The sequence below is a fragment of the Danio rerio genome, chromosome 23 (genome assembly GCF_049306965.1).
Source record: "Danio rerio strain Tuebingen ecotype United States chromosome 23, GRCz12tu, whole genome shotgun sequence".
Classification (NCBI taxonomy): Eukaryota; Metazoa; Chordata; class Actinopteri; order Cypriniformes; family Danionidae; genus Danio; species Danio rerio.
Genome location: NC_133198.1, coordinates 49,788,468 through 49,814,011, shown reverse-complemented (window position 1 = coordinate 49,814,011; position 25,544 = coordinate 49,788,468). Strand labels below are relative to the sequence as shown.

The window sequence follows — 25,544 nt, the reverse complement described above, 5'->3', positions numbered from 1 at the left end:
CTTACTCGACATAGCACGCCCCCTCTTAGCCACGCCCCCTCAGAACGCCCTCTGCTGTTCAAATGCTGGACTTGATTTAATGTTCTTTGAAATGTATCGGTGGTCTGCAGATTCTGATACTCAGCCAACAATCATGTGTTCTGACATTAATATGAGTGATTAGATTCTGATTTAGGGAACTTTAGGGTAAATTAAAAATAAACATAAATAAAAGTTAGCATATTAATAAGTTGGTCTAAATCTATTTTTAAAATTGAACTAAAACTTCAGCTACGGATAGAGGAAATATTTCTTATATTTGCTTAGTGTTACTCAAGACACTGAATTAGAAAATCAATTATTAAATCAATAACAATCATGATGGACAACATCACAAATAAAATTAATAATAAACCTACTTGTAAACTGAATTAAAAATTAAAAGAAACAAAAGATTGACAATTTAATATTAAAAGCAGAAAAAATGATCAAAACTTCAGATATTTAACGAAATCTTCATCATCTCAACATTAACATGAGCACTCATTTACACCAAACTGACTGAAACAAGCCCAAAAACCAGCACTTTAAACAAGTGTGCAAAACAGCAGCATGTGTTTATTATGACAACAATAATTCAAACTTTATTAATCAACAAATCCATCTTAATATAAACAATCCAGGTCAGGCCGTGAACAGTCATTAAATACAAACATTAACATTCAGATATGAAGAGCAGCGCAGAGATTCACATCAGCAGACAAGCAGAGTCATGATCCAGCGTCTGACCCTGAAACACACACACACACGCACGCGCGCACACACACACACACACACACACACACACACACACACACACACACACACACACACACACACACACACACACACACACACACACAACATTACAAACATCTCAAATATTTAGATTAATGTTTATTTGTAGATCTCTCAAAAGTAGTTCCGGCAGGTCTAGGCCTTATTACAGCTTCATATCACTACAATAACATTTAACCACAGCTCTGCTGAGTGCTGCATTTTGATTGGCTGATGGTCACTCTTAGGTGTTTGGTTATTGTCAGATTAAGGCACAGCTAAAGTAGTTCCGGCAGGTTTAGAGCGCTGTTTAGCTTTAGATCACTACACTAACATAGTGCTATATTCTGATTGGCTGATGGTCACTCTCAGGTGGGTGTAGAGCGCATTACAGCTCCATATCACTCCGCTGAATGACTTCAAAGCTACAACAGTCAGAAATCACATCAGAACACAACATCAGGAGGAGATGTGGAGGACACGCGCCTGACAACAGTGGATTCAGACAAGAGGAGGAGAGCAGTGATCACCTGCAGTTGGTGGATTATTAGACTATACTGCACACTTCCTTACATGCGGAGCGCTTTATTCTATAATAACTCGACGTCTCATCAATTATCCGACATGCAAACACATGCACACTGCAGCTTGTTCTGGTAAATTAATAACAGCATAAGAATCAGAATAAATGATAATAATAATAATAATAATAATAATAATAATATGTTTGCTGATGATGTCCAGTGTTAGCAAACATGCTAAGCTGATGTTAACAAGCAAAGCACAAGCGCTGCAGACAGACTGACGTCTCCTCACCTACAGACACTAGTCTTCAGGACACAAAACAACACTTCTTTTTCCTCCTTTTGGCCTTTTATAAAAGACAGATGAAGAAGACAGACAATCTCTGATGTTATGCATCTGGCAGACGTGTTTATCTGGAGCACAGGTGTCAATTCCAGTTCCTGGAGGGCCGCAGCTCTTACAGTTTAGTTTCGACCCTGATCAAACACACCTGATCAAAAACCTACAGGTCAGTGTGTTGGAGCAGGGATGGAACTAAACTGTGCAGAGCTGCGGCCCTCCAGGAACTGGAACTGACACCTGTGCTCTAGAGAAACGGCCAGCTTTACCAGTTCTGGTTCATGCGTTCACTGATGTTGAAGATGTTTGAGACTGACAGTAAAACTCAACCTGTGTTAGGGTGTACTCACACTATGTACAGTCACCTTGAACTGGGCTAAAGCACAGTGGACATTCTTTAGTTATATGGGTTTAGTGGTTTGATATGCAGTGACACAGTCAAATATTCTGCTGAACAGATCAGCCACTTCATAAACTATGTCAGAGTCCTGCTGCTGCAGGAATGAGGAGGTCTGCTGAAGGTGCAGCTGTGCTGCAGTGAGGGGTTTGTGTCTTTAATAATCTACCACAGTTTGTGTTGATTGAACCATAAGAATGATTAATAAATCCAGATCAAACAGTGCCTTAAAGTCACACAAGCGTACCGCGCCAAAGCCCAAGTGAACCGCGCTCTGGCACACTTCTTCCAACCGGGCTATGGACAGCCAACTGAACCATGCCTGAGCCCGATTCAGAGCACTCACACTCCTCAAACTATCCGGGAAATGGGCCTGAGCACGGTTCAGATAGCATAGTGTGAGTACACCTTTAGATGGTCTAAAACATCCATATTCTACACGCATATATCAAAATAAAGAGTTTGGTCATTTATTTAACATATAAAAATAGGAGTTTGGTCAAATAAGATCTTTAGCAATAGAAAAATTATTCATTAACATTCAAACGAGGTTTTGCTCAAAATAAATGAACAAATAATAAAGAGTGTGTGGTGTGTGTTACCTGTCTGCGCATGTGAGCGTCGCGACTCCTCACCGGTTCATCACTCTCCGCATCTTCTTCAGTTTTATCCTGAACCACATAATACTCCGCCATCTCCTGCAACACACACACACACACACACACACACACACGCACACACACGAACACAAGCACGCACGCACGGTTTTATAAAAATTAATCTAATCAATTAAAAACACAAATGAATTCATGACGACTAAAACAACCACTATCACTACCACAATTATCATTATTTATACTGTTGTTTTTATTAATGTTGTTGTAGTAATTATAAATAGAAAATTAACAACAACAAACAAAAACATGAATGTTGTAGATATTATTTTTATTATTATTCATGTTTTTATCAACATTGTTATTACAACAACAACAACGTTAATAATAAAACAACATAACCGTTATTATTATTATAATTATTATTAAATTGTTGACATGTATCCAAAATGCTTTAATAAAAGTTTAGAGAAAATATTCAACTTTTTAATAATTGTAATAATGACTATTCAATTAACAACTTTAAATTGACTGACGATAAAATAAAATCAGCGCTGTAATATCAATTGTGTGTGTGTGAGACCTCGTTCTGTATGTTGAGCAGAGAGACCCGAACATCAGCGAAGGAACCCCACGACTGATGAGTGCTGAGGAGGAGATCAGAAGCAGAACCACACTGATCCACAGCAGCAGCAGCCCACACCTGCAAACACACACACACACACACACACACACATATATGTGAATATGTGTGTGTGAGGCAGTGTATGTACATACGAGTATGTGTACAAGTGCGTGTATGAGAGTGGATGAGTGTTTTTTGTAGTATACGAGTAGGAATGTATGTGTGTGTGTGTGTGAGAGAGAGAGAGAAAAAATGTATGCGTGTGCGCACGTGTGACAGAGAGAATGTATGAGTGTGTGTGTACCGTCAGCATGTGTCCAGCATTCATCACACACGGTGAGGGGAAACAGAAGACGATATCAGGAGCTTCAGCTTCACTCTTCCTCAACTGCCAACCACTGACAACCTGATCCTAACACACACACACACACACACACACACACACACTTAATATTTACTAGCACAGGGCAGCACGGTGGCTCAGTGATTATTGCAGCAAGAAGGTCTCTGGTTTGAGTCCCGGCTGGATCAGTTGGTGTTTCTGTGTGGAGTTTGCATGTTCTCCCCGTGTTGGTGTGGGTTTCCTCCGGGTGCTCCGGTTTCCCCCACAGTCCAAACACATGCGCTATAGGGGAACTGATCAACTACACTGGCAGTAGTGTACGAGTGTGTGTGTGTGTGTGTGTGTGTGTGTGTATGAATGAGTGTGTATGGGTGTTTCCCAATACTGGGTTGCAGGTAGAAGGGTATCTGCTGCGCAAAACATGTGCTGGAATAGTTGTTGGTTCATTCCGCTGTGGCGACCTCTGATGAATAAGAGAGTAAGCTGAAGGAAAATGAACAAATGAATGCACTAGTACAAGAAAACAAATCAGAGTTGATTCTATTAATATAATAAACACACGCAGATCCTTAAATAGTCTAAAATCACTCACAGTTAAAATGTTCACACACCTATAACAGTGTTTTTAAATGAAATAAAATCTTAACACCTTACTGAAAATATTTGACATTAACATTTTGGAAAAAATAAATAAATAAAAATCAGATTAGTGATCTACACACACACACACACACACACACACAAAAACACACACACACACACACACACACGTTTGTCATGCATCTATTGTGTGTTTGTAGTTTTGTTTCTTTCAGATTTAAAGCAAATGAAAGTGAGACGTGTCTGCAGTGTTTTCCTCAGTCGTACCCTGTCAGAGGCGTTCTTGAGTTTGATGTATCGTCCGTCCAGATCCACCTCCTCGATGCTGACCGGTCCGCGGCAGGAGGAATGCTGGGATAGCCTGTAGTTGGGGGAGAATCCTGAGCATGTGGCGTCGTGTTTGCGCTTCTTTCTGGACTGCTGGATGATGGGGCTCAGAGTCTGCTGGATCGGGCTCAGGGATTGGTTCAGTCTGAGAGGAAACACACACACACACAGCAACACACACCTGATATTACTATTCAACAACTACAACTTTAAAGATCAGCCAAACCGTCTGTTTGCTTTGGTGTAAAGCCGGGGTTCAACATCTCTCACAGAGGCCCACCTATCAGACAATATTCTGAAGGCCGACCTGTCTGACCTTTTGTCAGGTTTGTCTTACCTTTGTTTATTAGTAAAACATTTATTTTACCTTCTACTATTATTCTCTTCTTTTTCTACAGCCTTTTCAACATGTTTATCTGCTGTCGTGGCTTTACAATCAATAAACGTGATTACAATAAAAGTCAATGAGGCAAAAACAGCACCAACATCACCAAAGGGGAGTCAATCTGAACAACACACAGTTCATGCGGTCAAGTGTTAATGTTGAATGCTTAAAGTGAGCAGGTGTGAACAGACCCCTGCAGAGCCGACTCACCGCTTCTCCTCGCCCTCCAGCATCTTGCGGTAGGCGTTGATCTCCATGTCCAGCATCAGCTTGACGTCCAGCAGGTTCTCGTACTCCTCCAGCTGCTCCTGCATCTGCAGACGGAGCGCCGCCATCTCCTGCTGCTGCTGAGAGAGCTTCTGCTGAGAGACCTGACGCTCATGCTCCAGAGTCTGCTGCAGCTCCAGCACACGCGCCTCCAGACACACCACCTACACAACACACACACACACACACACACACACACACACACACACACACACACACACACACACACACACACACACACACACACACACACACACACACACACACACACACACACACACACACACACACACCAGCAAATTAACAATACATTGGAAGACAACATTAATCATTGTTTTTAGATGTCTTTAAAATTGTATTATTATTATTATTAATTTAATATAATCAACACGTTTATTTAAAGAAGATGACAATGATAATATCATCATCATCATCATCATCATCATCATCATCATCCTCTTGTATAAAACATGTTGATAATAATAATAATAATAATAAAATCAATAATTGTTGTTATTGTTATTATTATTATTATTATTATTGTTATACATATAATACTTGTTAATAATATATATTTCTAGTGTATAAACAAACATTAATAACAATAATAATAATAATAATAAATCAATTAATTGTTATTATTAATATTATTATTATACATATAATACTGGTTTATAATACGTATTTCTAGTGTATATACAAACATTATAAAAATAATAATAATAATAATAATAAATAATAATAATAATAACAACAACAACAACAACAACGTGTGTGTGTGTGTGTGTGTGTGTATGTGTTTGAGTCTAAGGTTTAATGCCGAGATGCCACTTTAACATGCATTTTCATAAATCACAATTAGAATCATTAATTAATTTGTGGACAACTGAAGGTCAATCAGTAGTGCAAAATCTACATTTTAATTACAATTTCCCATACAATACTGTATTTGACTGAAAATTTAAATAAGTGCATCAAGGGGCGAATAAATAAAGGCTTAAGGGGACTAAAAATATTGACCTTAAAATAAAAAAATAAAATAAAATAAGTAAAAACTGTGTTTATTCTAGCTAAAAATAAAACAAATAAGACTTTCTCAAACGGAAAATATATTAGAGGAAATACTGTGAAAAATTCCTGAATCTGTTAAACATAATTTAGGAAATACTTAACAAAAATATTCAAAAGAGCGCAGATAAATTTGACTTTGGCTGTATATACATTCAGCAGAAATGATACATTGTATGTTTGCGGATGCTTTGAAGAACAGAAAGATCAAAGGAACACATTTAAGTTGAAACTCCTGTGAGATTCTAAACGGTCACCGTGCTGCACTGAAAGCCTCTCTGAAGAACTCCAGAGCTGTGTGGTGGAAGCGTCACCTGTTTCTGCAGGTTGTTGATCTGCTGCGTCTGAGACTCCAGTCGGAGTTTAGTTCCTGCCAGCTCCTCTTTAGTGGAGAAGGCGAAATCACTGTTCTTCACCGCCGTCTGCTTGGCGTTTTCCAGCTGAGAGAGACAAATAAACACTGTGAAAATGCATAACATGATAAAAAAACAACTGCTTAGGGCACCATTTATTCTGATAGTATAGAAAAAAATAGAGAAAAGAATGTGAATAGAACAAACAAACAAACAAACAAATACAGAAATGTATTAAACAACAAAAAGAAAAAAACACAAAAAAATAAATATAGCAATATAATATACACTTACTAATGCAACAAAAAACTCACAAAAAATAAATGTATAAAATATATGAAAAATACTAAAGTCTATTTTTTAAAGACAATTAATTTAAAATTACAATAAAATAAATATTACATGCAGTATTTGCTAATTTAAAAATTGAAAATATAGAAATCATTTAAATAAAAATGAATAAAATTGAAACCATTGATGCATAACACTACAATATTAATCATAAACATGTCAAATTACTCATAAAAAAACAATACAAGAAACAAAAATTCTAAACAATTATATAAATGTATTAATGCTAAAGAGTTAACATTAAATACAACAAAAATGAACAAATCAAAAGCAAATAACTATAATAGTTTCCAAATATGGCAATTACTAAAACTAATACATTTATTAAATTACAAAAAGTAATTATAAGTAGATTATACAAAAGTAGATTATATAATAATAATAATACACAATAAAAATACCAATAATACTACTACTACTACTAATAATAATAATAATAAAACAATAAATAATAATAATAATAATAACAACAACAACAACAATAATAATAATAATAATAATAATAATAAATAATAATAATAATAATAATAATAATAATAATAATAATAATAATAATAATAATAAATAAATAATAATAATAATAAGGCTAGGCAAACATTATACACAGGGCACAATTTTACACCACCATACTTGATCCAAAGTGCAATAATTAAAATAATATATCTATAAACTGAAACACACTAAAATGCTAGAGGCAAGAAATAAGTTTTAAATATGTTTAACTATTAAAATTTTCAAGAAAACAATACCAATAAACTCATCTTAAAGCACAGTAAACACACGGATATAAACAGGATCTGTTCTGCAGTTGTGTGTGGTGTTGTTGACCTTGGCGTTGAAGGTTTTCTCCAGCTCGTCTTTATACTGGCGGATCTGCGTCTCGTGCTCGTCTCGCAGCTGCTTCATGGCTTCTGCTAGTTTACCCTCAAACTCTTTCTGTCGACCGCAGTCCAGCTCCAGCAAACGAGACTCGTGACGACTGCGCATCTCTCGCACCTCCTGCACACACGCACGCACACACGCACGCACGCACGCACACACACACGCACACACACACACATGCACACACATGCACACGCATTACAGCAGACATTTTAACTCCATTTCAAATACTTCCCATGTTACAAGACTGTTTAACAGACTGTTTATTTTCACAATATAAAAAGTCTTGTTTTGTTTCGGTTGAAATGAAAGCAGTTTTTAATTTTTAATCATTAATAGCACCCTTAAAGGTCTACTGAAGTGCTTTGAAATGTGCATTTTTTATTCGATATTTGATGCCTCTTCATCTTTCAGTTGAGATTGCAGGGCATAGAGTAGCTCCTCCCATTTTTTATAAACAGCCAATAGCATTTTTCCTCACAGCTCTGCCAGTGAGAGCGATTGAGATGAAGCACATCAAATGAGAAGGGGGCGGGGCATTTCAGATATTAGAAGGCATTTGATTGGTCAGAAGATTGGATGAGAAACTGACGTACAAGACAACAAAAAACCATTGATCTATTTAGGCAGTAGAGACAAACTGCAAACTTGAGATGTTTATAACAGCTTAATATCTTCTACATGCATCAAGAATAAGTTCAATAGACATCCTTAAAACATACTGATACTAATATCAAACATTATTTTCATTTTACAGGGTTTTCACTTTCTACAGAACAAACCACTGCTGTGCAATGATTCACCCAATTAAAATCAATAAATAAACTGTTAGCGGAGTAATTTAACCCACACAGTTGTTTATCAGGCCTCTGGTTTTCTCTGCTGGTCAAGCATGTGTGTGTGTGTGTGTGTGTGTACCTGTTCTCCAAGGTGTTTCTGGAAGTCCAGCTGCTCCTGAAGTGTCTGGATCTGATTTTCAGCATCGACTCGACGGAGCATCTCTGAGTTCAGCTGCGTCTTCAGCTTCTGCAGCGCCGCCTCCAGCTGCACAACACACACACACACACACATATAAATAAACAAAACAAACACGCCCAAACAAAAAACACAAAAAACAAGCACACGAACAAAATTAAACAAATAGACACACAAACACACAAAAAACACAGATAAATAAAGAGAAACAAAACAGACGTGAACAAAAGGAAACAAACAAACAAATAAATACAGACACGATTGAAAACAGACAAAAATACACACAAACACACAAAACAAAAACACAGATAAATATAAACAGACATAAAAAAAACCCAACAAAAATGAACAGACAAAACACACACACAAACAAAACAATAACAAACACACAAAACAAACAAACACATACGCGCACATGCACACATGCCCACACACACAAATATTTACATTTCATGTTATTTTAAAAATTAAAATGACTAAAAAGATAATGCAAATAATTGGAATCCAAGATGAAAACTGTTTAAATATTAATAAATGCTAATCTCGATGATGTTCAAATGCTATCATATATTATATTTATATCATGTTTATTAAAGCAAAAAAACAACATGGACTGGACTTTATTAGGGGGCGATTTGAAGCACAGCATGAGATGATCCTTTTCCGCCTGATAGTTATTTTATTAAAGAGGTAAACCTGTATAAAATAAAGTTGTTGTTTTTTTAAGTCTCCATCTGTGTGTGTGTGTGTGTGTCACTGACCGCGGGCACTTGAGTCTTCAGCTCTGAGATCTCCGTCTCCAGCCTCCGGTTTGTGCTCAGAAGATTGGCAAAATCGGCTTCTTTAGCGTTCAGAGCCACTTCCAGATTCCTCCAGCGATCCACAGCCGCAGTCAGCTCACACTCCTTCTTATTATTCCTGGAAAACAAAGGATAAACTACAAATTACTACACATTCACACTTAAAACATTTAAATAAACCGCAAACAACTGGGCAAAATATGTCTGCAGATCAGTGATTAATACTAGTTGATACTAATAATAACAACAACAACATTCATTATTATTATTATTTATAATAATAAATATGACAATATAGCTATTTTAGAGCTATTAACATGTTTCATTTCTATTATTTTATAATTATTATTTTTAATATCATCATCATTATGATCAAATAAATGAATACAGACATATATAAACAACTATCACAGGCCACATTTACAACATTTATTATTTACTTTTAATTGTTCTTAACCTTATCTTGCTTCAAAGAACAACATCTGCTAAATGATTCTAATCCTCTTTAGAGACGGGTGCATCATAATCATTAATTATTATAATATTATTACTATTATTACTATTAATATTATATTATTATTATGTGCATTGACTGTGGCTCCACTGTACACTGCAACGAGAACCTCAATCAGTAATATTTATGTAAAACTGAATTTGTGTTGCATCATGGATCATATTTTGGACTTAAAATCAAACAACGTGTACCTTAAAAGCATTTTCTTGGAAATAAAAAGGTCTGTCCTATTGTCACCAAGTTGTTGTTTCTTTTTTCTGCTGGATATGTGGTTTTATATTTTGTTATTTTACAAATAAATGGAAACATGCTTTTAAAATGTATATATTGTTTGTCTATTTGCCAAGACATTTTGCGTTTGCCCCTCTTCCTCATGTTGGTGACAATTACACAAGCTCAATTACTTTTATTAACTTGTGCAATACTCTACGATTCTGTATACACACCAGCTACATGCACTGCACGATTATTTCACTGTATCTATTGTTTATTATTATAGTTATTATATTATGTTATATATAATTATATATTCATCTGCAATTATCATTGTTTATGTTTTGTCTATTTCTTTAGTTCTTATTGCTGCTGTTGTTATTGCTTGTATCACTGCAATGACAGTAAAGTCTCTTTAGTCTTTACATCAGAGGATTGGTGTGTTTTAATAGGCTGTTTTTTTTCTTCCATTTTTGTACATTACATTATGAAATAACAAAACTGACTAATATTCTCTGATTTCTTAAAGATCAATAATATAAAAGAGTCAAATTACTGTAAGCCGCAGGCCAGAAACCATTTTATAGCATGAATTCATTAATGATTATTTTTTTCTGAATGTTAACAAAGTTTTTTGTTTAAAAATACACTCATTAATTCTTAAAAATCCACAAATGTCTTTGACTTATACTGACAGCAGGGGTCAGTGTTTGTCACCATAGATTATAGTGCAGGTTTATTCCACAGTGGTTGTAGTTTAGACACATTATGAAGAGTGCTTGACTAGCCCTTTGTCTTAATGGCATGTCATGATGAGTTTTTTTTTATTTCTTCTGTATTGTACATGCAGGTTTAAAGAAGATGAGGTGGCCTGATCCAGCACTGCTCCAGAGGCATCAGCAGCTGCACACATACAGACGCAGGATGCAGCACTGAGGTTCTCCACAGGTAAAGAGAGGGTCTCCTTCCTTACCTTTTGTAAATGTTTGAAATAAGTGATTCAGCCGAAAACATGTCAGTGTGTTTTATGTAAACTATTGTTTTGTAATGTAAATATTTAAATGTTTAAATATAATTTTGAGTGTTTAAATGCAAAATTAGGTGTATAAATAATTAAATGAATAAATAAAAAAATAAATAAAAATAAAATAAATAAATGCATGTTTAAACGCATATGTTTGTGTGATATTGTGTGATCTTTCGGCCAGCTGCGACCCTGGTTACACCGCTAGTTATGACGCGCTTAACAGTCATTGTTAAACCCTTGAAAGTTTTTATTATTTAGATTTTTTTAAACATATGCAAAGTTACATTTATAAAGCTATTGTCATATCATCCTTCCATCAAATTACAACAAAAAAAACCCTCAGATAACAGCATCCGCTAAATGAGCATGTTATAAACAAATTTAAATACTACATCAACATACTGATAACAACAACTGACATCACGTGACCCGCGTTTATTAACCGTCAACTGAAATACTGCGGACTAACTTAATCAGTTATATTTATAAAACTTAGTTTTACATGTAATATATATAGTTTTAGTTTCCGAATGGCTTATTAATGTCAGAGGTCTAAAAGTAAAGTACTAGTTAAAATCTTAATTCGGTTAATGGCGCGTTTAACCCAAAGGTTTAACCGTCATTATGCAGCTTCGTGAAAGTCGGTAATATTTTGAGTAAAGTGTATTTACATTAGAGAAATTACACTTTGAATCACAGCATCTTTGTATCAAATAACAATAAAATGTATGTATTGTCACAATGGGGGCGGAGCAGTAAATCTGACGTGTTCACATCGCCTCACACTTTAATAACTGAAATATAAAGTTTCCGTATGACTTCTTATCAATGTCAGCTGTTTAAAAGTGAAGTACTGGTTACAAAATAAAGCACACAGTGAAGTTACACCACCCTCGTTTACCTGGCAGCGAGTTTGCGGTGGTCCTCCTGTAACTGAGAGAACTCGATCTGGAGTCTGGCGCGCTCGTTCGCGGTGGCGTCCAGAGACTTGCGCGCGTCCGCCAGCTCGCTCTCGTACAGGCGGCGCACGTTCCCGACCTCCCGGAGCGAGCTCTCCTCCTTCTCCTCCAGCAGGATCTGCATGGAGGATTTGTCCGCCTCCAGCTGCCGCACCCGCTCGATGTAGTTGGCCAGGCGGTCATTGAGCTGCCGCAGGTCTTCCTTCTCCTGCAGGCGCGTGAGGCGCGTCGGGCTGACGGTGCACGGGGATGCGCCGCTCCTGCGGGACGCGCGCACCGCCGCGGACGCGCTTCTCTCCATCGGGGTGGAAGTGACCATGGCCATCGCTCAACAACTAATCAATAACAGAGCTCACACTGAATTACAATAAAAACACGAGTGCACGCGCAGAATTAAAATTACTAAACGCGTTTAGTCGATCCGCACATGCGCAGAGTGAAGATCAGCGCTTAAACATCTGTATATTTTACATGTATGTTAAAGATGAGGAGCGCAAACGCACACCACTTCCCTGAGCTCTGATGATGAAGATGAGGATGATGTTTGCCCAAATTGTGCCTCATTACTGTCAGCTGCGCGTGACGTCACATCACAAGACCGCCGCAAAACTGCCGGATTTAAAGGGAAAGACGCTGCTTTCAGCAGTTACACACTTCATTCTGTACACAAATGCAAGCTTGCACAAAGCAAAGCTCTGTTCATAGTGTCAGAAAAAGAGATTTAAATGTATATGAAAGTTATATTTAAGTCTACAAATAGAAAAGCAATTAAAACAGTTTATTAACATATACAGTGCTCAGCATTATTGAGTTCAGCCCATTATCACAATGAACATTTTCCTCCATCTCTCAGTGAATATGGGTAATGTACTGGTGCATTTGAACAAAACAGGTTTATTAAACAGATATACTTATTAAAATAATAATTTAATCATTTCCCAGAGATGGGTTGCGGCTGGAAGGGCATCCGCTGCGTAAAAACTTGCTGGATAAGTTGGTGGTTCATTCCGCTGTGGCGACCCCGGATTAATAAAGGGACTAAGCTGACAAGAAAATTAATGAATGAATAATTTAAACACAGAATATTTTTAGAAATGAAGAGATAATACATTTAAATTCATGCAAAATGTCGCCAAAAAAAAAAAAAAATATATATATATATATATATATATATATGGGTAATTCTTCAACTACGGGCACTTTTATGTCCCTTCATCATATATACAAAAATAAATATATAATTTTGTTCAAATTCCTCTTTCTTTGTCAAACTGACAATAAAACCTACTTTAAAAAACTGACCAGCTTTCTATTATATATTTTTCCTATTATTCACCCTCCTTTTAGGTGTCAAAATCACTGTTTTCAGCTTGTTGCACATCCAGAGTTTTGAACTTCAACAATTAAAAATATGATTTATCTGGTATCTATTAATGCATCTTAATGAAGCACTAGTGAAATAATTTAAATAATTTATAGTTATTAATGTGAGACTATTATCAGCATTATTATTTATACTAAATACAGCTGTGGCACAGTATCAGTGTCATTTCCAGCACAACACTGTACTGTCGCTTTAAAAGGTTTGTCTGAAAGATTATTGAGTTGGTTTCTGTGAAAATGAATAGACATCTGAGAACATCTTCAAGATGGAGGAATTTACATTTTCATCCATAATACTTGAAGAAAAATCACGGTAAATATTGCTTGATAAGGAAATACATTTATTCTACGTCACTTCCAAACATGCTGTACCTGAGTGTTTTGTAGACATGAAAGGCTAGTATCAATTCAAAGCTAATCGCTGAAGCGATCTTTAATTTGTTTCCACAATAAACTGTTGAAATGTCATTTCCATCACCACACACATTTATAAAACATGTTTAAAAAGCTCTCATCACACATTATAAAGTGTATTCACAATGAGTTCATGCTCTATTTAATACATAAATTCTGTTGATTTATTTTCTAATAAGCTCTTAACCACATTAATATTCAATGTGAGAGTGTGACAGATGTACAATTCAGCACACAACTCATTTATTTCATTGACAAATGTATAATCATTATATATAGTTGAAGTCAGAGTTATTAGCCCCCCGGAATTATTAGCGGCCGTTTATTTTTTCCCCCAATTTCTGTTTAATGAAGGGAAGATTGTTTCAGCACATTTCTAATCATAACAGTGTTAATAACTCATCTCTAATAACTGATTTATTTTCTCTTTGTCATGATGACAGTAAATAATATTAGACTAGATATTCTTCAAGACACTTCTATACAGCTTAAAGTGACATGTAAAGGCTTCACTAGGGTAATTAGGGTAACTAGGCAGGTTAGGGTAATTAGGCAAGTTATTGTATAATGATGATTTGTTCTGTAGACTATCAGAAAAAAAATAAAGCTTAAAGGGGCGAATAATATTGTCCCAAAAATAGTTTAAAAAAAATTCAAAACTCAAAAAATTCAAAAGCTTTTATTCTAGCCGAAATAAAACAAATAAGACTTTTTCTAGAAGAAAAAAGATTATCAGACACACTGTGAACATTTCCTCAATCTGTTCAACATCATTTGGGAAATATTAAAAAAATAAAAAATAATAAAAAAGGGGGCGATTAATTCTGACTTCAACTGTATATATTGTGGAAAGATTGGCTAAACTAGATACAGAAATGATCTCAGACGATGTTTGACTGCTATAATTGATTTCATTTTGAAAAAAGCTGTATATTGAGATGTGCTGGAATTGACATGTGTTCAGTTCACCATGGACAAATGTTCCTCTTCTTATCTAAGTTTGTCCTCTTACAGATCTAAAAACTGGACAAAAGTTTAAACTTATTAGACTGTGCTGTTTTGAACAAGTTTGTTTAACTCAACTTCGCAAGGCTAAAAGTGCCCGTAGTTGAAGAATGGCCCGTATATTTTTGTTTCTCTTGATTTTTGCTGTTTTTGAAAATGACACAAATGCAGCTGTACTAGATTGTGAACCATTATTGTAAGTTATTTCGTTAGATCAGCTCCAGATTTGGCTTCAGTACTGACTAAACTAATGCATGTGCTCAAATGTTGTAGAGCAGAGCTTCCTATAGAGAGATTGAGCACTGTGCTTCTTCAACTCTTTTTAGGAACTGTTGGTAAGGGTGTATTTTCTGTGCTAAAAGTGCATTGCATAACTTTTGATCATAACTAAACTGAAAAGACTATAATATGTGTAAATTGATTATTATCTCTTCAATTTTGACTATATTCTTTTATTGAATTGTTCTTTTATTCCGTCTCCTTAAGGAGTGTGAAGTGAGTTTGTTGTATAATGAAACTCTTCATGCTGGCTCCTGTTAATAACGTCTAGAGGTGATACAGCTGCGGATATTTACATCAATATAGCATCATTTAATAATTCATACGTTTATATTAATGTAAGGGTTGAGGTGGACAATATTAATGCACAATTATGGGATAAATTAATAGATAACATAAATAATTCTTGTTCAGTTCATGTGAATGTCTAGATTATTTTATGTTTTTCCTCTGTCAGCTACATTATCTGAATATAAAACCTCTAGTTATTGTGGCTCTTGTGGTTTGAGTGTCGGCTGGCTCAGCTGGTGTTTCTGTGTGGAGTTTGCATGTTCTCCCTGTGTTGGCGTGGGTTTCCTCCGGGTGCTCCGGTTACAGTCCAAACACCTGTGCTATAGGGGAACTGATGAAGTAACTTGGCCGTAGTGTACGAGTGTGTGTGTGGGTGGGTGTTTCCAGTACTGGGTTGCAGCTGAAAGGCTTCTGCAGTGTAAAACACATGCTGGAATAGTTGGTGGTTCATTCCGCTGTGGTGACCCCTGATAAATAAAGGGACTAAGCTGAAGGAAAATGAATATTATAATATACAACACACATTATTTCAAATATCAGACATTATCAGTAGTGCTGGGAGAAATAAGATTGTTTTGACAGTGTGTGTGTGTGTGTATGTGTGTGTGTGTGTGTGTGTATTATATATCTATTTATTATCTATATGTGGTAGAAACAAAACTAGGAAACTAATTTGTTACACAGACATTCAAATTATCACTCGTATCATATATTTTCATATTCATAAATATAAATATTTTCTTAAATATATGCATGTGTGTATGTATATATACATAATACATATACACAACACACACACACACTCATATATTATGTCAAAACAAACTTATTTTGGATGCAAATCAATTATAGCATTAAATCAAATATGAAGCGCTGATGCTGTAGATTAAAGTTAAAGTAAATATTAGTCTGAACGCTGCATTGATGAACACTCACAGGTTGTGCGTCGGTATATACAGCTGTTTATTTGTCAATTGTTTTCCAAAACATCTCATTTACTACATACAATGCACAAAATAAACGTGTAATGGACATTCAAGGGGAAATAAAGAGATCGACACAGATGAGATCGGGTCTACGCTAACACTTTCAGAACAAATGGATGCTAACTATACTCTAGTGTTGATTTCGTAGTCATAGAAAAATGAGGCGAGGTGTGTTTGTGACATGATCCGTATTCTGTATTTGTGTGTGTGAGATATTTGGGAAAGTCGTGATGCTTTTGAGGAGATCCAGATTATGATCCACCACTGACGAGGTGCCTCAAGTCCCAGATTTTACCCTCCAACATTCGAAAACAATTAAAACGGAGAGAAATATGATGTTTTTAATGAACAAAACAAACACGAATCATTAACAGAGTGACCCTTCACTCACTGTCATGTTGTTCCAGCAATGCGCAATTCTTTTTTTCTCCCATGAAACACAATAAGAGATGCAGCTTTGTGTTTTCCATGCGACGAAAGAGCCCAACATAAACAAAATGGCCAGTGAATTTAACATTATCACTAATATATTTAATTAATAATTGACGATTAAACGAATTTAAACAGGTTATTCTTAAAAAGGCTCAAAAAAGGCTCATTCTGGAAACGTACCCCTGTATATATTTCTGGAGATTGGCAATTATGTAGCCAGAGTTACGTATGGCTGCATTTCGTCTTTAAAATGAACACTACGAGGTGGTTTGACGCCGCTCTTTTCCGCGCTTACCAGCTGATCAATTACCTCAGTGTGGACGGCTTTACCGATGTGATCAGTTTGCCATGTACGTCGGATGATTTGAAACGCAGGAAGGAGTTGACTGCGACAAAAGAGTTCAAGTCTGGCGAAGAACGGTTTCAGAAAGCGGGTAAGACAATAACAGAAGCCAAAAAATTAAAATAAACAAGTAAATAACAGGGCGAGAATGTGGAAAATCTGAAAACGTGGTGAAAACCAGGCAGCTGCAACGGCTTTTCTTTTTCTGTATTGCTTTAGAAAGCACTATACGTTGGGTTTCGAGGAGGAGGATGGTGGGTTAGTTGATTGGTCAGTCAACAGCGGCCTCTGGTGGATTTACGAGGGAATGGCAGGTGCGAATGGCACTCACAAGAGTAATTTGAGATCTGAAAACGCATACGCAGCGGCCTCTGGTGGATTTATGTGGGAATAGCAGGTGTCAATGGCGCTCGAGAGAAATTTAAGATGCAAAAACGCGTACACAGCGACCTCTGGTGGATTTATGTGGGAATAGCAGGTGTCAATGGCGCTCGAGAGAAATTTAAGATGCAAAAACGCGTACACAGCGACCTCTGGTGGATTTATGTGGGAATAGCAGGTGCGAATGGTACTCACGAGAGAAATTTGAGATGTGAAAAAGCGTACAAAGCGACCTCTGGTGGATTCAAGTGGGAATAGCAAGTGCGAATGGCATTTACAAGAGTAATTTAAGATCGGAAAAAGCGTACACAGCGACCTCTGGTGGATTTACGTGAGAATAGCAGGTGTCAATGGCGCTCGAGAGAAATTTAAGATCGGAAAAAGCGTACACTGCAACCTCTGCTGGATTTACGTGGGAATAGCAGGTGCGAATGGCATTCACAAGAGTAATTTAAGATTGGAAAAAGTGTACACAGCGACCACTGGTGGATTTACGTGAAAATAGCAGGTGTCAATGGCGCTCGAGAGAAATTTAAGATCGGAAAAAGCGTACACTGCAACCTCTGCTGGATTTACGTGGGAATAGCAGGTGCGAATGGCATTCACGAGAGAAATTTGAGATCTGAAAAAGCGTACACAGCGACCTCTGGTGGATTCGAAAAACAAAAACCACAAAAAACATAGTTCCTTGGACGTATTTGGAGCTCTCCAAAATTGTATACAGGGGTACATATCAATAATCAATAAGCCTGCGTTGATATATATATTCATACACAGTCAAGCCTGAAATTTCTCATACCCCTGGCAAATTCTGATTTAAAGTTACTGAAGTAGCTTTTTGACTGTAAATGACACAATTTTCTCCCAAAAGAGAAGACAATGTACAAGAGGCATCATTGTGGAAACAAATAAACATTTCTCAGCTTTGTTCACATTTGAACAAAAACTTACAGTCAAAAATTGCCAGCGGTGTGAATAATTTTAGGGTTGACTGTATACATTATAATACAAATAACACAGTTGAAGTCAAATTTATTCGACCTTGTGTTAGTTTATTTTTGTTTTTCAATTATTCCCCAAATGATGTTTCTCAGATTCAGGAATTGTTGACAGTATTTCCTCTAATATTTGTTCTTCTGGAGAAAGTCTTATTACTTTTATTTCGGCTAGAATAAAAGCTGTTTTTAATTGTTGTAAAGCCATTTTAAGGTCAATATTATTGGCCCCTTCAGCAATATTACTTTTGAATTGTCTGTTAAACATCTGATCTTGTGTTTCACAGAAGAAATAACCACAAAAAACTCTGAATAACAGCAGACACCAGCACAGCGTCAGTGGCGGATGAGCCTCAAACAGACGAGTCCCGTGTCCAGAACAGCACGATAAAAGAGCTGTTTCCCAATCCATTAATCACAATTACAGCAGTTACCTTTCGTTATTCAGAGACACCAGCAATCAAACTAATCAACAGCGATTTCAACCGTCTTTATAGATCAAACTGTGGTAAATAACGTAGAAGCTGAGGGTTCGATTCTCAGGGAAAACAAGAAGCAGTTTAAGTGCGCGTCGACCTGATGAAGACGTCTCATCACGATACGATATCGACACTTCTTCGCCAGCAATACGATTTTGTTCACAATAATTCTGATATTATTGTGAGTGAGTGGAATATCGATCGATATTAAGATATCATGTGTCTAAATTACAGCAGTTACATTTTTATAAACGCACAAAAGTAACCAAAGTATATATTATGAATATTAAATTGACATTCTGTATAATCAAAAATTTATCAAATAAATACGCAAAAAAAATTAATACTTGAGAAATAAATAATAAAGGATTTTTAGATGCGTGTTTAATTGGCCGTGACTACTGCTGCATAGCAACATATTACAATGGTGTTGACAAGTGCTGTTTATATCGGTAACCTAGGAAACAGGATAGCACTGCTGCTCCACCTGCTGGCAGAGAGCAAATCTGCTTCGACTTTCTTCGATTAAATTAATTCTAAAAAAAAGTTTAGATTAAAAATTGTTGTTTGTTTATATATAAAGAAATACATTTCATTTGCAAAACTTATTTGATTTGAAGTTTTGATATATTTTAAATTCACAAATAAATGCAAACAATAGCCTAATAAACACTTTTTCGCTTAATGTTCATTTGTAAACAAAATGTAAGAAAATTTAATCATGAAATCAAATTAAATGGTAAGTTCAACGAATCGTTATGTCGAAATTTTTAAATGTGTGTATTTAAATAAAGGTTTATGGTGATATCAATAGTTTGCGCCAAAAATTTACAATGTACTTTTAAAAAAAAGACCGTTTAATGTCAATTTGTAAACCAAAAAACGTAACAAATCGAGAAATCATATCATCAGTTTAAAGAATTGTTGCCTCAAAATTGTAAAATGAGCAACGTTTATGTCGACATTAATATTTTCTGCTGAAAACTGAAACATTTGAAAGATAAATCTGTTAATGTACTTTAAACAAACAGAATTTTTTGTTGTTAAAATGTCAATTTGTAAAGAAAAAAATCCTAATAAAAAGAAAAATCTCAAGAAAATAATCATCGTGAAATCAAATTACGAGTTCAAATAATCATTGCGTCAAAATGTTAAAAAAGTCTAAAAACGTCTATGGCGATATCAATATTTTACACCAAAAATTGATCGATAAATCAGTCAATATCGATGCACTTTTAAGAAACAGTCACTTTTTTGTTGAATGTCAATTTTTAAAGAAAAAAAAATCGTAACAAAAAATATTGTAAGAACTTAATGGTGAAAACAAATCAAATCATGACTTCAATAAATCGTTACATCAAATTTTGAAAAAGTGCATCTTAAAAAAAGTTTATGGCTATATCAATATTGTAATCCAAAAATGTATACATTTGATCGATAAATCAGTCGATATTGATGTACTTTTAATAAACAGACCATTTTTTTTGTTTACTGTCAATTTTTTAAGAAAAATCGTATGGAAATTTTATTATTCATCAAATCAAATCATGATTATAATGAATCGTTACGTCCAAATAAAAACAATGCATCTAAAAACTGCTTTTATGGCAATATGAATATTTCACGCCAAAATTGTAAACATTTGATCAATAAATCTGTTGATATTTAGGTACTTTTAATAAACACTTTTTTCGTCAATTTGTAAACGAAAAAATTGTACGAAATTTTTATCATAAAATCAAATCAAATTATGAGTAACGAATTCAACGAATGCATCTTAAAAAACGCTTATGGCAATATTAATATTTTACGCCAAAAATGTATACAATTGATCAGTCAATATTAAAGCATTTATTAATAAACAGACACTTTTTAATTTAATGTCAATCTGTAAAATTCATAAGGAAATTGAATCGTGAAGTCAAATCAGTTCAACGAATCATTGCGTAAAAATTTAAGTGCTTCTTTAAAAAAAAACATTTATGGCAATATCAATATTTTAAGCCAAAATTGATCAATAAATCAGTCAATATCAACATATATTAACACCCCTAGTATTTACGGTGTCTGAAATCGTTTGACATGATGTATGCAAGAACATGCTGTCATTAGTATGCATATATAACGTATAATCGCGATGTTGAGCGAAAGGTTGTAAATGCGTAAAATAAGGCACGTGACTTCAAAGCATTCTCCGGGACCGTCTGTCCGAGACCCGCATGTTTGGATCAATGATAAAAACATCCAGACTTTCCTTTCCTTTGCTTTGGTTTCTAACGAGAGCCGAGAATCACAGTCAGACTGAACAGATCCACTCATACATATTACTAAACTAAATTTAATAGTAACGTTTCGATTAATTTCACACCAAAAGCGAACAGAAGTGCTAAACGTCTACTTGGATCAGTGTTTCAGATCAAATCTACCATGTAATAATGACATAATAACATACATGTTAGTTAAAGTTAGTTAGCTAGCTAGATAATTACAAACGAATTACACATATTTGAGTCCTGAGTTTTTTTTAAAGCCCATAAAAATAAAGGTAAATAAAAAACTGAAATGGAATATTTGCAGTGTTATTTAAACATGATTGTGATAAATTGCCCTCGTGATCTTTAATTAAAGTAACTTCTTATAAATTCCATAAAAATTACATTGAAATTAATTAATTAATTAATTTATTTATTTTAATTTAAGAAGCCATTTCACTAGCATATAAATCATTCTAGAGTGCCGCAGTCTGGTTTTGGAAGTAGAAATTCAAATTTAACCAATAATTAATACATTTTTGATGGCGTTAACGTGTCGAGGGAGATTATAAAAATAATCTGATTTTGCTGAGTCAATTTGATAACACTAATTCCAACTAAAAGTCAACTTTAAGTATAAAACTACATTACCCATAATGCCATGCAAAATTCCACCAATCAGATTCACAATCAGTAAAGGAGAACTTTAGTTCCACCCACTCCTATCAAAGAGTGTTTATAAAAATACACGGAACAACTTGAAATGAATAGCTTCTTATGTCATTGTTAATTTGAAAGCATCATTAGCAATGCATCATGGGATTGTAGTTCTTTTCCCTCTTTTATCATTCACGTTTATAACACTTAAACACTTAAGACTTTTAATGGGAACACAAATGCGGGAAAAACACTTCCAGAACCAAAACTGCTTTGTAAAATATCAACGATGTCTTTCAACCTCTGTTTTGAGTCGTTTTTAATTTAAATGCATCATTAGCAATGCATCATGGGATTGTAGTTTATTATAGCAGTGTCATTCTCTATTTATAACACTTAAACCAAGACTTTCTATGGGAAAATCAACAATAATAATGTTCATTTTCCTTCCATCTCTATTTGTTTTCAGCTCTACACCATCCCCAGACACTAATACGCAGAATTTTTGTGTGTTCAGTCTGACTTGGAGCCTCAATCTCATGAATAAACACTGGGCAGCAATGCATGAAAATTAAGGTAATATTATAATTACGCTCCCAAAATAAGGCTTTGGGCTGTAGGCACACTGAGGTGGTCTGTAACTGAGCTAGCATGGAGAATATAGGGTTTAAATAGTGTCCTGACTCCACATTATACCACTACTGCACTGAAGAAATACTAAGAATTATATCTGGAATAAAGTAATGCTGGTGGCGAATCTGTGTGTATGTATGTGTGTGTGTGTATTTGTGGTTTAGGGGTTAAATGAAGGGTAGATTGAAGGTGTTTAGATGAACAGAAGATGAGGGGGGAAAGGATGAAGATAGAGAACAGAGGGGTGTCCAGATGGATGATCTTCAATCAAACCAGATATAAACTGACCAGTAAAATATGGGAAGCAGCATCAGTTTAGTCTGAGTTATGGGTACAAATTTGTATTTTAAATGAAAACTATTATTATTAATAATAACAACAATAATAACAAGAATAATAATAATAACAATAATAATAATAATAATAATTATTATTATTATTATTATGACCAATAATTATTAGTTTTATTAATATTTAAATTACAAATGGGAATAATTGTTATAATAAAATTATAACAAATATTAATTATAAATAAAAATAACATATACATTTTATAATAAATGTAATTATTATAACAATTAATAGTTAAATCATGTTTGTTAATTATTTTAGAATGAAATATTTAATAACTACAGTAACATTTATTATTATTATTAATAATATTGTAGCTTTCTTAATATTCTAATTTATATTATTAATAATATTAAAAGCATTTATGAAGCTCATTGTTGCTAATAATAACGTAAATACTATAATGATACCAGGATTAGTTATTTTAATTAGTTATTTTGTTGTATTGTAAAGTAATTCATAAATAATAATAATTGTCTTAAACAATATTAAAAGTGTTTGTTTGTGCATGTCATTGCTTATAAAATAGAATTGTAATAAGTTTTATTTTTATTAATTTTCCATTATTTAAAAGTCATGTTTGAATTATTATTATTAATAATAAGAAATATTAATAGAAATATGCAAATAAATTAATGATGATATTGTTATAATTTTTTTATTAGCAATAAGGAGCATAATCATAAATACTTTTAATATTGTTTTTATAACGATAATAATACTTAGTATTAATTAAATATTATTATTATTACTTTATTATTATTTGAATATTAGTTTCATTATTATTATTTTATTATTATTAAATAATAATAATTATTATTACTATTATTATTACTGATGTTAAAATAATAATAATAATAATAATAATAATAATAATAAACAACAACAACAATAATTATAATACATATAAATAATTAATCCTGGTATCATTATATCATAATTGAATTTTATTAATCACAAATAAATAATCAAATGCTTTTAATATTGGTTACTATTATTATTACAATTACTATTATAAATCAAAATAATGATAGGAATATGCAGTTATAAAGGACGTCATGTACATGTAATGGAACCCTTGACTGAGCTCTTACATGGTTAAAAAAAAATCTGGACACACCACTGGAAAAAGAGATGCAGAAAAACAGAAGAGATAAAACCAATAGCTCCACTAGAGGGCGCTACAGGCTGATTTGTGAGCTGTAAAGCCATTATCTCGAAAACAGGCCAAAACTTCAACACACATTGCCAAGCAAACGTCTGCAATGCCCTGTGATGTAGATATACACAGTTTTCAAATGCTATATGACATGGCAGCGCGGTAAAACACACAATACTAGCTTATTTAGGATACTTTGGGATTAGCTAGCTTGGTTGTCAATGCTTTGACATTCTGTATGAGAAAGAGCGAATACTGACGGATACTAGCGGGAAAAATCCCTGTGATAACATCGCCACGATGCATGATGAAAGTGAACGTTTCGTCTGGAGAATCTCATCATTGCATGAACGTTCGCTCTAAAAATGTCCAAACGAAACGCTCATTAACGCATCTTTAGGGCGTGGCAGAAATAATGCGCCATTCAAGTCGTATCAGAAATTTCGTATTTTACAAATTGCAAAATCAAAAGATTTTTTTTTTACTACAGTTCTTCAAAATAATGAATAACAATGAGTTTTCGTTATGTTTTACGGAATAATTGATGACAGCCAGTTCCATTATTAAAAATGAACGAACTGCAACCTGCCGGAACTACTTTAGACTGCGTTTATATGAAAATAACAGCACGTCTTAGAGATGTTCATCAGCCAATTAGAATCAAGCATTCCACAGTCATGTGGTATAATGTTAATGTATTTACTAACAATAAGAACGAACAATACATTACGGTATTTATTCGTCTTTGTTAACGTTTTTTAATTGAAATAAAGTCACTTGTTAATTTACACATTGACTAAAGTCAACAAGCACGACTTTGTATTTCAATAATACATTAGTAAATGTTAAACCATAACTAATAAATGATGTAGAAACATTGTTCGTTCGTAATTCATAAATACATTAACTATAACGTAACGTTATAATGAATATTCAATTCACAAAAGTGCTGTACAATCACCCATATTTAAATTGTAATACTCAAATTTAGTGCTTAAAGGAACTAGATTTTCCGTCTTATTATAACAAAGACGTTTAATTCTCGTTAATGCGATATTTCCGACATGACTTGAATAACACCCAATACACAATATTGTTAGCATAACACGTAAAAACACCAAGAAAGGAGCTTTTGGCCACCGCTC

General features: G+C 34.4%; 1 protein-coding gene across 2 annotated transcripts; it reads right to left on the bottom strand.

The window, feature by feature from the left end:
* Positions 1 to 577: 577 nt before the first annotated feature.
* lmnl3 (lamin L3) lies at positions 578 to 12,898 on the bottom strand. Of its 2 annotated transcripts, none has more exons than NM_152973.2 (11): positions 12,302 to 12,874; positions 9,608 to 9,764; positions 8,790 to 8,915; positions 7,818 to 7,988; positions 6,600 to 6,725; positions 5,161 to 5,381; positions 4,506 to 4,710; positions 3,600 to 3,707; positions 3,254 to 3,373; positions 2,659 to 2,754; positions 578 to 769 (listed from the first exon to the last, which is right to left on the bottom strand). In NM_152973.2, the coding sequence occupies exons 1-11, from the start codon at positions 12,682 to 12,684 to the stop codon at positions 728 to 730; spliced, it is 1,755 nt and encodes a 584-aa protein (NP_694505.2). In that variant the 5' UTR covers positions 12,685 to 12,874; the 3' UTR covers positions 578 to 727. The 2 variants fall into 2 exon arrangements, with proteins under 2 accessions (NP_694505.2, XP_021325395.1); XM_021469720.3 differs by lacking the exon at positions 578 to 769 and adding an exon at positions 1,539 to 1,666 and having other exon boundaries at positions 12,302 to 12,898.
* Positions 12,899 to 25,544: the final 12,646 nt, after the last annotated feature.

Bases quoted from the DNA above. Each gene is read 5' to 3' on its own strand.
- lmnl3 (NM_152973.2), bottom strand. From the start codon at position 12,684: ATGGCCATGGTCACTTCCACCCCGATGGAGAGAAGCGCGTCCGCGGCG. The intron at 7,989-8,789 runs GTACACACACAC...GCGTGTGTGCAG, and splicing joins AGAAACACCTTGGAGAACAG to GAGGTGCGAGAGATGCGCAG. The intron at 770-2,658 runs GTAACACACACC...TGTGTGTTTCAG, and splicing joins ACGCTCACATGCGCAGACAG to GGTCAGACGCTGGATCATGA.